The following is a 16,037-nucleotide window of genomic DNA, read 5'->3' on the forward strand; positions in this document are numbered from 1 at the left end:
GAACCGTTGTCAGTGAAAAAAATAGGACAGGTCATATTTTTTTCACGGACTGGAAAAATGGATCACGGACGCGGAAGCCAAACGGTGCATTTTCCGATTTTTCCACGGACCCATTGAAAGTCAATGGGTCCGCGAAAAAAAAAAACGGAAAACGGAACGGCCGCGGATGCACACAACGGTCGTGTGCATGAGGCCTTTGGCTTCTTTCACACGAGTAATACGGATTTTGTCAGGATCTGACGTTTTAAGACCAACGGTTGTCTAAGGCTACTTTCACACTTGCGGCAGTGTGATCCTGCAATCAGTTCGGTCGTCGGAACTGCCTGCCGGATCCGCCGATCTAGATGTGACTGAAAGCATTTGTAAGGCGGATCCGTCTCTCCGCTTGTCATGCGGACAGATGGATCCATCTTGTATCTTTTCTCACATTTTTACCGGTCTGCGCATGCGCAGGCCGGAAGGATGGATCCGGCATTACGGCATTTTGAATGCCGGATCCGGCACTAATACATTCCTATGGTCGAAAATGCCGGGTCCGGCATTCAGGCAAGTCTTCAGTTTTTTTCACCGGAAATAAAACCGTAGCATGCGGTTTTATCTTTTGCCTGATCAGTCAAAATGAATGAACTGAAGAGATCCTGATGCATCCTGAACGGATTACTCTCCATTCAGAATGCATGGGGATATGCCTGATCAGTTATTTTCCGGTATTGAGCCCCTGTGATTGAACTCTATGTCGGAAAAGAAAAACTCTAGTGTGAAAGTACCCTAATTCACACAGCAGTTTTTTTGACGGTCAGTGAAAAACGGACATTAAAAAAATAGAACATGTTCTATCTTGTCCGTTTTTCACTGACAGACAGCCCCCATACAATTGAGTGGGTCCATTTTTGATGTCTGTTTCTCAGAAAGGCATCAGTGGAAAAAACGTCCGTTAAAAATGTCTGGTTTTGGCCTCAAGCACGACCGCTGTTTTAGTCAGCATCCGAACCGCAGTTTTTGCGACTTGGATGCGGACCCATTTATTTGAATGGGGCCGCATTCCGTATGCTATCCGCATCTGTTGCTCCGTTCCGTGGTCCGCAAAAAAAAATAATATTAACCTGTCCTATTCTTGTCTGTTTTGAGGACAAGAATAGGCAGTTATATCAATGGCTGTCCGTGCCATTCTGCAAATTGCGCAACGCATACGGACACCATTCGTGTTTTGCGGAACGCAAAACACACAACGGTCGTGTGCATGAGGCCTTTAACAGACTTTTTTCCCCCTGTCATGTGCATATAGCCTTTGTGGTGTCACCTCGGCATCCACGTGGGTGGGAAGGGTTGATGAAGAGGAGGCAAGTGATTTTATGGCCCCACAGCAGATTAGTATAATACAACCACTTGAAAGGCATTTACTTTAGCGCTGCGTCCTCCTTTGTTCTGAGGGGGATCCTGACTCCCATCATTCACTAAATGGTGACCACTGCCATCATGAGGAGAATAGTCATTAACCCCTCAGGACACCATGATGTAAAGTACAGCAAGGCAGGCAGGTAGTTCCCACACCCTGATTTCCGCCATATTTTCCCACTAGTACCAGCCCAAGATGCCCGTTTCCCACCACCCCTATCTACACCCTGCTGACTACCACAGACTGAGAGCAAACAGCAGCAGCGGGAATCTGTGTGTCCACCATAACGCCATAGCATGGGGGGCTGGGTCCGAGCAGACAGTCCCTCTCCACACCACACACCGGAGCCTGCACTACGTGTACCAGAACAGAAAGGCACCACTTGTTCTACCAACTGAACGGATCCCTAAGCAGAGCAACCCCATCTCATCGTGCTACACCGCAGCGCCCATTCCCCACATGAACAAAGACTGCACGCTGGGCTTCAACGAACACAACCCCCTTCCCGCGAAACAACGACATGGGCGTGGCCAGGCTGTAGTCTTCGCTCTAATTGGCTACTCGCTGGTCACGTTGGCCGTGGTTTGGAAGAGGCCGCACCGCCCAACAGCTCGTGAGCCATTTTGTGCCTGTCGACCAGAAGGAGAGCGTCTGCAGACTGGAGGCGCGGAGAAGCCAACAGCCCGTGCCCGGTTTTACAGCGGTAAATAATTGGTGTAGCACTGTACTTGCTCGGTTCTTTCTTTTGCTTCCTCTGGTAATCCTTGGTAATGTGAAGCGCACGTTTTGCGTTACATGTGTGCGGATAGGCATGGACAAAGAGCCGACGCCATTTTGTCTGCAGTGCGTGAGCGGGAATGGACGTAATGGCTTCCCATTGTAAACGTGGAGGCAGAGCCTGTGTATGAAGCCGGTTTCTCGCCTCTTGACTTTCCCCCGATTATTACCGCCTTGTCTTATATACTCTGCTTGTATCTGTTCACAGCCGGAGGACGCCATCATCCAGCCTTGTGCCCCGGACTGAGGTGAGAAGTGAGCGCTGCCTCCATTACTGCAGGCCTCTGGGTGTATGTATACTGTGTCCGTCTCCATCTTGTTTCTTTCAAAGGTTGGAAAGAAGTCACTTTTATTAGCTTTCCTCATATTTATACTGCAGGTTATTTTCCCTGTTTAACATTAGTTTTTTGTGGGTGGGTGCGGTTTTCCATAGACAAATTTGCAAAGAACACTTCCTACTATATGATCAAGGCCCCTTTCACATGAGCGAGTGTTAAATGCGTGAATGCATAGCACACGCACTGAATTCATTTCAATGGGTCTGTATTGTTTGTGTGAAAGAAGTCTAAGGATCCGTTTAGACGACCGTAAGGGGTCTGTGCCGGTATTGTGGGCCGCAATATACGGGTAGTGGCCACGAACACTCCGTTTGCTGACCCATTGACTTGCATGTGTCCGAGATCTGGAAACAGATAGGACATGTCTTAAAGAGGACCTTTCACCATAATAAAACCTCTAAACTAACTATACAGACATGGAGAGCGGCGCCCAGGGATCTCCCTGCACTTACTGTTATACCTGGGCGCCGCTCCGTTCGCCCGGTATAGCCTCCGCTATCTTCATAGTTAGGCTCCACCCAGTGGAACCTGACGACGTCTCTTTCTCCTATGCTGTAGTGCTGGCCAATCGCAGCGCTCGGCTCATAGCCTGAGAGGTTTTTTTTTCTCTCAGGCTATGATCTGAGCGCTGCGATTGGCCAGCACTACAGCATGGAAGAATGAGACGCCAGCAGGTTCCCCTGGGTGGAGCCTAACTATGAAGATACCGGAGGCTGAGAACAGAGCTGCGCCCGGGGATAACAGTAAGTGCAGGGGGATCCCTGGGCGCCGCTCTACGCGTCTGTATAGTTAGTTTAGAGGCTTTATTATGGTGAAAGGTCCTCTAACTTTTGAGGAATGGGGACACGGATTGGAAGCGCTTTCGGGTCAGTGTCTCCACACTGCAAAAGATATGGCGGCTCTCGGACCCATGCAAGTCAATGGATCAGCCAACTGAGTACTCGCAACTGGTGCCCGTGCAGCACAGAGCACTTGCGTTTTTGTCTAAATGGAACCCTAAAGGGGTTATCCAAGACAAAAAAAAATGTCCCCCATATGCTGAGCCCCTCACTGAATATACTTACCTGGCTCCCCACACCGCCGCTGCAGTTTCTCCCCGTGCGCAGATGAACGCACCCGGGGTGGGAAGCAGGCAGTGACGGGAATGAGCCTCCCTAGCATCGTGGGTGAACAGTAAAAAGCAAACTAAGGGTACTTTCACACTAGCGTTTTTCTTTTCCGGTGCTGAGTTCTGTCCTAGGGGCTCAAATCCGGAAAAGAACTGATCAGTTTTATCCTAATGCATTCTGAATAGAGAGTAATCCGTTCAGGATATCTTCCGTTCAGTCTTTTTGACTGATCAGGCTTTTCAGAAAAACGTAGCATGTTGTATTTTTACCTCCGATCAAAAATCCTGAACACCGGATCCGGTCTTTTTCCCATTGACTTGATCTAACGCCAGATCCGGCGCCGTGTGTTCAGTCAAACCGGATCCGGCTTTTGCATGTTAAACCCGAAAAATGTGAAAAAAAAGTTAAAGTCCATAAATGGCGGATCCGTTTTTTCCAATGCATTTTTTCATTGTGATCAAAATCCTGATCAGGATTCAAATGTAATCATTTTTCCGGATCTGGCGGGCAGTTCCGGTGTCGGAATTGAACGCCGGATTAAAACAACGCTAGTGTGAAAGTAGCCTAAGCTAAATCTTTGATTTATTCTTGTAATGTAAATTTCATAATTTAAGATAATTAAGGTGATTATCTACTAAAGGGGCATTCTCATCTGGAAATGTATGGTATCGATAGGATATGCCCTGGTTGTTTGATAGATGTGGGTCCAACCTCTAGGACCCGCTCCTATCACAATAAAGGGGCTCTATCATGAATGGAGAGCAAGCCACGCATGCGCAGCTTTCTCCGCTGCTATGGGACCTAAAAGGGTGTGTTCACCCGGCTAGCCTATTTTTGAGAGAGTAGTAGGCCCCTTTGGTGGGATTGCCTTGCAGCTCTGGGGTCCTGGGTCTGAATCCAATCAACCCAGGACCCAGTGCTGCATGGTAAAGGTGCTGACCACTGAGCCACCAGACCGTGGCTGAATCTTGGGGGCCGCAGGGTCTTTGAAGCAACCAAAGATGATTTGCTGTCGGTAAGAATTTTAAGTCAACTGTAATTCTTTTTTTTTCTTAGGTTTATTAGCATCAAGTTTTCTGAGATTCCAGATACCCGTAACTCTTCTATAATCTAAGGTATGTGGCTTTGTAAAGGATTGTGGATTGACCATCTAACTTTCTGCCCTAGTTTATTGGCTTTTTTTATTTTTTATTGCTGAAATATTGCTTCAGCATTTTTAGCTTGGAGCTTAGGTTACATTGACAACTAGCATATAAAAAAAACTAGATAGAGGTTTTGATTTGTATGGGCTGTCTTGTACTTTTGCTAGTATGACAGGAACATAGACAGAACTTAATGTTTTAAAGAGGTATTGTAGTTTATGCCCTAAATGCCTGATCAGTTCATATCTGACCATTGGGGATCCTCATTGATCACGAAATTGCCCTGGGCTGTCATTTGTCAGAAAAAAAAATCCTACACTGATCAGACGTTCATTCTTCTGATTACCCCTTAAATCAGGGCTTGACAAATCCCAGGTCACCATTGCGATCGGGAATTTTGTCCTGGCGCTTTGGTATTTGCCCCTGCTTGAAAATATGCCCAGCAGCCGGGCGCAGTATCACTAAGTTTAGAGTAGACGCAGTGTCATGCAGGAGTCAATGTCTACTAGGCCCACCCCTCACGCTTCCTGCCCCAGACTACAGTGAAGAGGACCGCTACTGGCTCAGGCTGTCCTCGTCGTACTGCTCAGGCTCCTCATCGCTGCGGCGTGTCTCCTCCTCCTTAGAACTGTGACTCTGCGACTGCAGGACGAGGTGAGCTGCTTGGGAGATGTCAGATGGAGACGGTGAGGTGCCGAAGAGGGACGGAGCAGGTAGGAGCCGCTGCTGTCATGGCGTCTGGGGTGCCCCTTACCTTACACATGAGGGCAGATTCTACATATCTTGAGGTGCCATATACCCTCAGTCTCCCCTGACTCCCCCATATATGTATGAACAGTATGTGCTTTCAGTGGGGGGAGAGGAGAAGAGCCAGTGGTGGTTATCTCCTGAGACAGCAAATGGATCAACCACTAATAATGTTGGGGGAGAGTCATGAGGTCCCCATAGACATTGCCCCACTGAAAACACTGTATGTATGCAGTTCTTTATCTCTGTGCACCCGAACGATGAGGGGGGGGAGTGGATCCACAAACTGCATTTGGTATCATGCGCTCGGCGGAGCCTTGAATTTGGAGGTTATACATGTCTCTAGTATAGAGCCTCTTGGCCTCCCCACACTGCCAGACAGGCTCCATACATTCCTGTTTACAGAATTTTCTGCTTCTGAAAATCCATTCCATTTGTTTAAATGGGGCAGCGAGCACATGGGTTTCTGCTTGCCCCATTTCAGGTGAATGGAACCGATTTTCAGTTACGGAAAATTCTGCAATAAAAATGTGTAGTGTGGGTTATGTTCAGATGTCGGATTTTAAGCGCAGGTTTCAGTGTAACTTGGCTGAAGCCACCTGTCATTGTTTCCAATAGGAGGCTGTGCTGTAGTTTCTATGTGGCCCGGGCTTTTGCCTCACGGTTTTTAAGACCCCGCCTTAGGCTACTTTCACACTAGCGTTCGGGACTCCGCTTGTGAGCTCCGTTTGAAGGCTCTCACAAGCGGCCCCAATGCATTCTGAGTGGAGGCGGATCCGCTCAGAATGCATCAGTCTGGCAGCGTTTGTCCTCGCTCCGCTCAGCAGACGGACACCTGAACGCAGCTTGCAGCATTCGGGTGGCCGCCTGGCCGTGCGGAGGCAAACGGATCCGTCCAGACTTACAATGTAAGTCAATGGGGACGGATCCGTTTGAAGTTGACACAGTATGGCTCAATTTTCAAACGGATCCGTCCCCCATTGACTTTCAATGTAAAGTCAAAACGGATCCGTTTGCATTACCATGTTTATGGTAATGTGAACGGATCTAAGCGTTTGCATTATAGGAGCGGATCCGTCTGTGCAGATACCAGACGGACCCGCTCTGAACGCAAGTGTGAAAGTAGCCTAAAATGTACAGGCACCTCGTTCTTGGCACTGTACCCTCACAATGGAATTAACCCTATAGCAGATCCGCATGAAAACCCACAGCAGAAACCCAATCCATGATGAAATCTGACGGCAGAAACAGCTGCTGAGGGTTTTCACGTGGACCCACTGTAGGTTTAGCTCCATTTGAATGGAGCTAAACCGCGAGCATACTCCCACTGTGGCTTTGTGAGGGGCCCGTGTGGAGTGGCAAAAATCCTTGGCCACGTGAACTGTGGCACAGCCTCCTATTGAAAACGGTGGAAGGCAATTTCAGCGCATGGTCGGTCCAGTTTTCAACATCAGATCTGCGCCCCAAAATCCTTGATCTGAATATGCCCTAATACGTGGGCAGCAAAGTGGGATGTGGTTAGTTATATTACGAAGGTAACCGGGTTCGTCACAAACGCATTCGTATTCCAGCACGAGGGGGTGTCACCTCTCTATGGAAGTGTTCTGTGTAAGGAGGCAACGTGCAGCGTTTGATAACTTGGCTGCTGTTACGACGGCGCAGACAAAACAAAACTGGCAAAAGTTTGGAGCATTTATTAGGGAAATACTCATTTGTCTAGTCATCTTCAGTCAGTGGAAACAGAGCACGATATCACTTCTGCAAATAGTTTGGGTATAAAACCAACACATTTCCCACAAACGTCCGATAGATTTTCACCATAGAGAAATGTCAGTAATGTTGTGAGCTTGTTATTGTGACTGGTGAGGTGCTGCCGCTATCCTTCATGGCACGGGGCAGCCACAGGGAGATGCTATACTGTACGGGGAGAGGGGGACCCACAAGGAGACGTTACTTATTAGTCCGATGTGACACGTGCAAGTTGATAAACTGACTTTGCAGGTTTTTTTTTTTTATCTACTTTGGCATCTTGACTTAGAAAGTTAATGGGCAAAAGCCGAGAGGCAAACATTTGTATAAACTTGTGTGAATCTGTAAGGCTGGGTTCACGCCTGAGCGTATTCGATAAGCGCTGTTTACAGGCGTATTTTGGGGCGTTTTTGTATTTTGGAAACGCGCGTCGTACGTGCGTTCTTGCTAGACCACAGAGGCGTACAATGAAAAACAGGTGTTACGCGCGACAATACGCCCCAAAGAAGCTCCTGTACTTCCTGGGGCGTCTTACAGCGCGTTCGTACGCTCTGTGAAACGCTCAGGTGTCAACCTAGCCTAAAGATACACATCAGGGTTACTAACAAGAAGGGGTGCTTTTTTTTTTTTTTTTTTTTTTGGGAGACCATGCCACTAAGTAATAACATGCTAAAATGCAAACATCTTTCTTTGGGACTTCAAAAAATGAACATAGGTTCAGATCATCAATGCAGCAAGAAAGTTTAGGTGCTTTGTTAATGATCAACATGAATGGACCATCTGTGGAGGAGTTTGGTCCTGCAAAGGCTGTTGACCATTGGTACTTTAATTCAAAAAATACAAGGCACGTTCATGGCCACAAAAAGCCAAGTTTGAAAAAAAGATCTTTCATAAAAATAATCTGGTGTCACATCATAATATTTTCATTATCTTGTTAATGCCCATGTTTGGTTCTAGACTTTATATGTTAATTTAAGAGGTGTTATTTTTGTTGCTGAAAATAAGGCTTTATAAGGTAAAAATAAAAGGCTCCTAACTTTTTTAGCTGGCTCCTAGATTCCAAGGAAATTTGTCAAGCCCTGTCTTAAATACTGTTTGTAACCCAAGACGCAGCAGCATATGGAGTGTTAACCATGTCCTTTATCTGCAGCAATGCATCGTGACTCCTGTCCCCTGGACTGCAAAGTCTATGTTGGCAATCTTGGTAACAATGGTAACAAGACAGAATTGGAACGTGCTTTTGGCTACTATGGACCTTTACGTAGTGTGTGGGTGGCCAGGAATCCCCCCGGCTTCGCATTCGTCGAGTTTGAAGATCCCAGAGATGCTGCAGATGCGGTCAGAGAATTAGATGGACGGTAATTGTACTTTATTAAGAGATTCCTTTTGAGAGTAGTGGTTTATACGAGCTTGAGTCATTTACCATTCCTTTACCTTAGAGCAGGGTTTCTCAACTCCAGTCCTTAGGACCCACCTACCGGTCAGGATTTAAGAATATCCCACAGAATGAATACCTGTGGAAAGTCCTGATGCATGGACACTAATTATATCACCTGCTCAATACTAAGGAAATCCTGAAAACATGACTGGTAGGTGGATCCCGAGGACCGGAGGTGAGAGAACCTGCCCTGGATCAAGTGATTTCTTGTAGGTTTGCTTGCAGCTTTGGCACTTAGGTGCTATTTATTTAAAGCTACTTTCACACTGGCGTTTGTGAGATCCGTCATGGGCTCTCACAAGCGGTCCAGAATGCATCAGTTTGTCTCCAATCAGTCTCCGTTCTGCTCTGGAGACGGACACCAAAACTCTGAAGTTCATGACTGATCCGTATTGGCTATGTTACACATAATACAAACGGATCCGTTCATGACGGATGCGTGCGGTTTGCATTATTGTAACGGTTCTGTTTTTGCAGATCTATGACGGATCCACCCAAAACGCGAGTGTGAAAGTAGCCTTAGCCGTCTTGCATATGCATTAGCGCAACTATTGAGAATGTTAACTCATTGGAATGCTATAGAGCTTGTCGTTGCACAGCTTTTTTTCCTTCCACTTGACTACTAATTAATTCTCATTTTGTAGAACTTTATGTGGCTGTCGTGTTAGAGTAGAATTGTCAAATGGTGAGAAGAGGAGTAGAAATCGTGGACCCCCGCCCTCATGGAATAGACGGCCTAGGGATGATTACCGTAGGAGAAGCCCTCCTCCAAGGCGCAGGTATGGTATTATTTCTGGATGTGTCTTTGCACATGATTGTTTGATCATAGTTTTAGTGTTAAGTGTCTCATTTCATTTAAAATACTGTGGTGTAGAATATTTTGCATATGTGTAAAGGCAGCAAAGACCTTTACTCGTGCATATGAATTAGTGTGAAACTCCTATCTTATGCATGTTTATTAGAAGGAAAGGATTGCTTAAAGGGGTTGTGCAACTACTTGTTTTTTGGGGGAAGGGGGTGTTTACTGCAAAGAAAAGCTTACTTGCCTGCTCCCTGGAGCGGTTTCCCAGCTCCATCACTCCTCTGCTGCGCTCCCTGTATGTAAACTTCCTGCTTGACGCTGCTGCATTCATATGCCGGCTTCAGCTGTGACCAGCTCCCCTTGCATCACATGACCATTGGTCATGACACAAGAAGAGCAGGTCACCATCCACGGAGCCCAGTGGAGCAGCCGAGGCCAGGGAGTGAAGGAAGCAGGTAAACGTGCTTTCCTTCACGTCTGCCCAGGAGGGGATTTGCCAACCTAAGGTGCACAACCCCTTAAAAATTTTAGCTTTTTTTTTTATATTTTATTTTTTTCCCCCTTTGTTTCTGAAAAATCTAAGTAATACGTGGATTTAAAACTTAAAATTACTATTGCACAACTTGAACTAAAACTCTGTTCAAGTGTGTGCTACTCATTACTGTTTTACTCCATAAATAGGAGCAAGCTAGGGATGAGTGAATCTGATTTGGATGAAACGTCATTCGCATAACTTTGAATACTGTGCAGAGCGAGCGCTGATGAGCCAAAGTTATTACTTCACGAAGTCTCACAAGACTTCATGTAATTTGAGAAATTCATTTCTACTGTAAATTTTTTTTTACTGAACGCTGGTTCGGTTCGAAGGTACCTCTTGGAACCGATCCTGAATTCGCTAAATGTTTTTGTTTTTTTTTCGGTAGAAATTAATTTCTCAATAACTTTGTCTCATAGGGGCCAATACATTCTAATACTGTCGCTCTGTACAGTATTCAAACGCAGTGAGCCACTAATGGGTGGGCTTTAGCACTGCCCTAGCGGTTTTAAAGCCCACCCATCAGTGCCGGTGACGTCACCGAGAACACAGCTAGGAGGAAGCCTCTGCCTAGCAGTGTAAAACATATAAACACACAGCCCTTGCCCTGCGTGATTCAGGGCAAGGGAGAGCATCGAAGCATGAAATTCTTCCGTGCTCATATCTGAGGGGTGGAAATGGGGATATGTCCGCGTTCAGTTCTGAACCTGGACAATCCCTTTAAGCCTCATGCACACGACTGTATTTTCATTGGTGTGCTATTTTTATTTATTTTTCCCTTCGCAGATGGCACACAAATCCATTCATTGCTTTGTGTGCACAAAAAAAAGAATCTTGTCCATTCCACAAATTGAGAGAAATGCGGAATGCACATGGAAGGTGTTTATATTTTGCAGATCCGTTGTTTGCGGACCAAAATATGGATAGTCATGTGCGTGAAGCCTTAGCATTTACTGCTTCTTATACTTTTTTTTTTTTTTTTAAAGTACCCCTTCCCAGAACCCGCCTACTGCCTGGGTTCTGATTAATGTAAAGTTCATAGGAGCTGAACAGTGGTGCTGAACCCCTTTTCAGTTTTTGACCTGGATGAAAGGCACATGCACATCCGTTTTATCTTCATACCATGTGAACAACGTTCCATATAAAGGTGTGCAGCTTCCATTTCAGGCTCAGTAATGGTTCTCATTGAACTTGAAGTGCATAGTGTCACTGTGCGCTGTGGCTCAATTCTTTGCAGCCCCGTCAGTGATTTGTTAGACAATAGATGGTTATACTGATGGCTTGTTTTTTGTTTTGTTTTTGTATTTATTTCTGTTTTGTGCCTTTGGTCCATCTAATAAAATGAAACCCGTTACAGAGTCACCATCATGTCTCTTCTCACCACCCTCTGGGTCTACATTAGCCAGTCAACTAGCCCTTTCAGCGTCATGTGACCAGCGCGCCCCATTCAGCTTGGCTGGTGTTGTATCACATGACCCAGGCATGGCCAGTCATCAGGTTGCACCGCCCTTTGGCTCCCGAGCATGCTGTCCACTCAGCCTTCCTCCTCTCCAACCTTAACCAAAACTCGGCAGCAGCCCACCTGCAGCGCCCACACATTCCCGGCCAATCCGCACGGCTGTTAAGTTTGTCAAAATGTCTTCACAACAACTGCAGCGCCAGCCTACGGCTAACCAAAAAAAGCAGGAAAAACCACAACATCCCCCTTCGCAAACCATCTAAATTCAACGCAACATCTGGCAAAACCTTTTCAACAAATTCTACTTGGCCACCTGTCCGGCATCCTCACCATTTCTAGCTTGTTGAAAACTAGTAAGTTTTTTCCTGCTTATACAGAGTTTTCTGCTAGTTTAATTGAGACTTTAAGCAGCTTTTGTAAGAAAGTAATTTTCTTTTATCAATTTAAAGCTGGCAGTGCATAAACTCTAAAGGTAAATTATATTGCTTGGAAATGTTTAAGGGTGATAGAGAAATCTGTGTGAGCATGAGCCATATATCGGCTTCACAAAGCTGAAGTGTGTGCCTGTCCTGGCCAATCTCCTCCATTTATCTATCATCTTTAAATGTTTGGGATCTTTCTACTAACCCATCATTAAATTTAGCTAACAAATTATGGGACTATTCAGTACTTGGCTACTGGAAACTGAAGGTTTCCCTTAAAATCAGACAAATTTAAGTTTTGTTGGTTTTTAATTTATTTCTCTTAAATTTACACATCACACAGTATTTCTTGCTATGAGCACCTGGTTTGCATGAGTATAGATTTCTTGAAGCCAGTCTGGGTTCACGAGTGGTGTTCAGAGTGAGCAGTTGAAGGCTGTCAGGCTGCCGAGTAGGGGGAACTATAGAGGAATTACATCCTACTAGGTTTCAAATTCCATTTCCAGTCTCTCTTCCAAGTTCTTCTAGGTGGTAGCGATGGCTTATCTTACGTAGGTATAAATTACTTGGGTCCATCATTAAGTATATTAGGAAAATCCATCATTGGCCTGTAGAAAAGGCTGACATTCTTTTTCATCTTTCTCTTGCATTAGATCGCCAAGACGGAGGAGCTTTTCGCGTAGCCGTAGTAGGTAAGGTTCCTTTTGCATTATTTGTAGAAATGTCTGCCACGTGTGAACAGAATGATTCCATTTGCCTAAAACAGTTGGTTATCAATTTTTAACTAGCTTAGAATATTAAAGATTTTATACATTTATATGGCTGATAAGACACTGGTCCAACCTATCATCTTACCATGTTACTCCAGAGGAGGGCAGAAAAAAAAAAATCCTGTTATCATGCCATTTTCACTCTGACCGATCACTATTTGATGTGAAACGTCTGTTAAGATTTCATGGAAATTGACTCATCTGGGACTATTAAAAGCATAAGGTTCTTTTTGAAGGGGTTCTCCTGTCTGTGTGTGTGTGTGTGTGTGTGTGTGTGTGTTTTTAAAAAAAATATATTTGACCAGGCTAGGTCATGGATATCGGTTCTGTGGGGGTCTTTCTTCCACTACCCCTGCTGATCAGTTGTAGGAGTGCTTGGGTCTCTTTCTAGGCCATGTGCCTTCATGTTAATCAGTCCCATGGCCTAGGCACAGCTCGGTCCTATTCAGGTGAATTAGACTGTTGCAATGCCAAGCACAGCCACTATCCAGGGAATGGTGCTGTGCTCAGTAAGGTGTGAGGAGGCTGTGACACTCCCTGAAACTCAGATGATTGCAGTTGCTTCCTTAAACGGCTGATCGGCAGGGCTGCTTGGACCCCCACCGATGAAATGTCGATGACCTATTCTGAGGATAAGCCATCAATATAAAAATCCCTAAGAACCCCTTTCAACACAGACCAATGCAGGGCCAATAATAAGAGCATCTTCTCTGTATGGCCAGCTTTACAGTTAAGGGATTCAGTATTTCTGTTCAATTTGAAGCATCTGTGCCCTTTTTATCGTATCTTAACTTTCCCCCCTCCCTGCACAGAACTGCCGGAGGATCTGGCAATCCAGATGCAAATTGATGCATCTGGATGCAGATCTGTCTCACAAATGCATTGCAATACCAGATCCGTCTTTCCGGTTGTCATCCGGAAAAATGGATCCGGTATTTATTTATTCCTCATTTTTAAAGTTCTGTGCTTGCGTAACACTTGGGGCAGGATCTGGCATTAATACATTTCAATGGAAATTAATGCCGGCACTGAAGTGATGCATCCGTAACGGCATGGTCTCCATTCAGAATGCATTAGTATAAAACTGTTTGTTTTTTTCTCTCTATTGAGCTCCTGTGACGGAACTCAATACCGGAAAAGAAAAACGCTAGTGTGAGAAAGTACCCTTAGAAGTCATGGAGTAATCTCTATTCCATAGGTTCCCGCATTCCCTTAATAGAAGCTCAGCTGAGAGGAGTCCCATGGTCATTTACAGAATATAGAATTAAAAAAAATCAAAGCCTGTGTATCCACTGACTAGAATTAGGGGCCTGCAATATTCATGTTGTGTTTTCCTACTACAACCATCTCATAGCAACACATAGTCTTAAGAATTCCTTCTCTGTAACCTCTGTCAGTTTCAGTCGTCCCAAGTCAGGTTTAAGTGAACAGCGCTTAATTCTTCCTCGTTAATTTGGATAATTTGTTTCTTTGCTTTCAGGTCCCTCTCTAGAGAGCGTCGGAGGGAGAGGTCTTTGTCCCGAGATAGAAATCATAAGCCATCACGGTCCTTTTCTAGATCAAGAAGGTATCTTAAAAATTCCAAATTGTTGTGTTTTTTGTCTGGTTTCTTCTTTTTTTTTTTTTTTTCTTGATTTCTGCTGTTCAGTGGGTGGTGGTTTGTTCCTAATGAACTATTCTGGGGAGTAAACTGTTTTTTAAAAGAGGACCTGTCACCATGACAATTAAATGTAAGCTACAGGCAGCATGTTATAGAGCAGGAGGAGCTGAGCAGACTGATTGCGTAGTCTTATGGGAAAAGATTCAGTATAACCTGTATTTCATTCATATAAATTCCTTTTCAATCTTGGCTTAGCTGCCAGTCACTGATAGGACCTCCTCCTTGACTTGAAAGCCCAGAAGCAGCAGGAATATATATGAATATAATTTAACTTGTACTGACTCTTTTCCCGTGAAACCATGGCTGCCTGAAGCTCAGACACAATGTACAATGTGACGGGTTCTCTCCTTTAATGCTTCTTACATTTTTATTATGTAAAAACTGAATTTTTTTTATTTTATATTTTTTCCAGCCGTTCCAGGTCAAATGAGAGAAAATGATATGAATGCCTTCAACACTGTGCAGATGACATTGGAGATAATGTTTTCTTTGTTTTTTGACATGCTTTTTAAACTTTTTTTTATTAGGTGTTCTTGTATTGTGTCTTGTAGCAAGTGAAGAAACACGTGGTTCTGTTAGTTTCGTACAGATGAACTGGCAAATAAAATTGTTAACTTTATACTGTAACTTTTCTATTTCATTAATGACCAAAATCTAAATCACAGGACACTACTGAGCTTTAATTGTGGTAATAGCAATGGCACTGTGTACAACACCTTTACCTCTGGAAACGACCAGGTTTACGCATACATGGGGTCAGTTGTCAAACTTGTGAAAAGTAGAACTGGCTTAGTTTCCCATAGCAACCAATCAGTTTCCACCTTTCATTTTCCAAAGGAGCTTAAAGGTGAAATCTGGTTGCTATGAGCAACTAAGCCAGTTCTAATTTACACCAGTTTGATAAATGACCCCCACAGTTCTTAAATTGTCTTCTGGATTGACATTTAAGATCAGACACACCTGAGCAAGTTGAATGTCAGGAACTTGCAGTATCTGTCAGTGACAGGTCCCCTGTTCTGGCCTCCGCTCCTCTGCGGTAAAATGATTTATAATGTTGGTTTAACAAATTAAGTCCTGAAATCTACTGAATTACACTGACAAAATGCTGTCAGTGTAATAGAATTGATTCCAGGACTCTAATTGTTACACATTATATATCAGTATAATGCTGTGATTGTCAGGAGCGGAGGCCAGAACAGGACTCCTCACTGACACACTGCAAGTTCCTTGCATTCAACTCTCTCGTGTGTGTCTGGCCTAATGCACTTGTCTCAGCCTTTTTCCATGGGCATGTGTGCTCTGCATGCAATCTTTCTGTGTGCAGAGTAAGGCTGGGGTGTCTAATGTATGTTCTTTTGATTTTTAAGACCACTGCTGTTTTGCCAAAATCTATGTGCTCTTTTTAGTATTTAGAAAAGTACTATAATGTAGTTGCATAGCGAACGTCAGACGTAACTTATTGTTCATTGCATTATGCTATGTTTACTTGCTACTATTTCTCAAGTAAGCAGCCTTACAAAAAAAATGGCCCTATGGAAAGTACCTTTCCTCTGTTCCAGGTGACTTTTCTTAAGGAAAGCTTGATTTAAAGACTCATGTTTTGTGCTGTCTTACAGCCAGTAGTAAACTCTTGCTTCTGGACCATCCAGTAACTGAGCAGTGCATGGGGGTAGTACACATTGCCATGGCACTA

The 16,037-nt window shown here is 44.6% G+C and overlaps 1 protein-coding gene across 2 annotated transcripts; it reads left to right on the plus strand.

The window, feature by feature from the left end:
* The first annotated feature begins 1,978 nt into the window (after positions 1 to 1,978).
* Positions 1,979 to 14,963, plus strand: SRSF3 (serine and arginine rich splicing factor 3). 2 transcript variants are annotated; one of them, XM_040423858.1, is made up of 9 exons: positions 1,979 to 2,099; positions 2,382 to 2,421; positions 4,677 to 4,735; positions 5,389 to 5,475; positions 8,409 to 8,616; positions 9,341 to 9,475; positions 12,568 to 12,606; positions 14,165 to 14,251; positions 14,757 to 14,963. In XM_040423858.1, exons 4-9 carry the CDS (start codon positions 5,433 to 5,435, stop codon positions 14,782 to 14,784), a joined length of 540 nt encoding a protein of 179 aa, XP_040279792.1. In that variant the 5' UTR covers positions 1,979 to 2,099; positions 2,382 to 2,421; positions 4,677 to 4,735; positions 5,389 to 5,432; the 3' UTR covers positions 14,785 to 14,963. The 2 variants fall into 2 exon arrangements, with proteins under 2 accessions (XP_040279792.1, XP_040279793.1); XM_040423859.1 differs by lacking the exon at positions 5,389 to 5,475.
* Positions 14,964 to 16,037: the final 1,074 nt, after the last annotated feature.

Source organism: Bufo bufo, chromosome 3 (assembly GCF_905171765.1).
Source record: "Bufo bufo chromosome 3, aBufBuf1.1, whole genome shotgun sequence".
In the NCBI taxonomy this organism is placed as follows: Eukaryota; Metazoa; Chordata; class Amphibia; order Anura; family Bufonidae; genus Bufo; species Bufo bufo.

Excerpts from the sequence above, each read along its gene's own strand:
- SRSF3 (XM_040423858.1), top strand. The coding sequence starts at position 5,433 with ATGTCAGATGGAGACGGTGAGGTGCCGAAGAGGGACGGAGCAG. Across the intron at positions 5,476-8,408 it reads GCCGAAGAGGGACGGAGCAG|CAATGCATCGTGACTCCTGT; the intron begins GTAGGAGCCGCT and ends CTTTATCTGCAG. Across the intron at positions 12,607-14,164 it reads TTTTCGCGTAGCCGTAGTAG|GTCCCTCTCTAGAGAGCGTC; the intron begins GTAAGGTTCCTT and ends CTTTGCTTTCAG.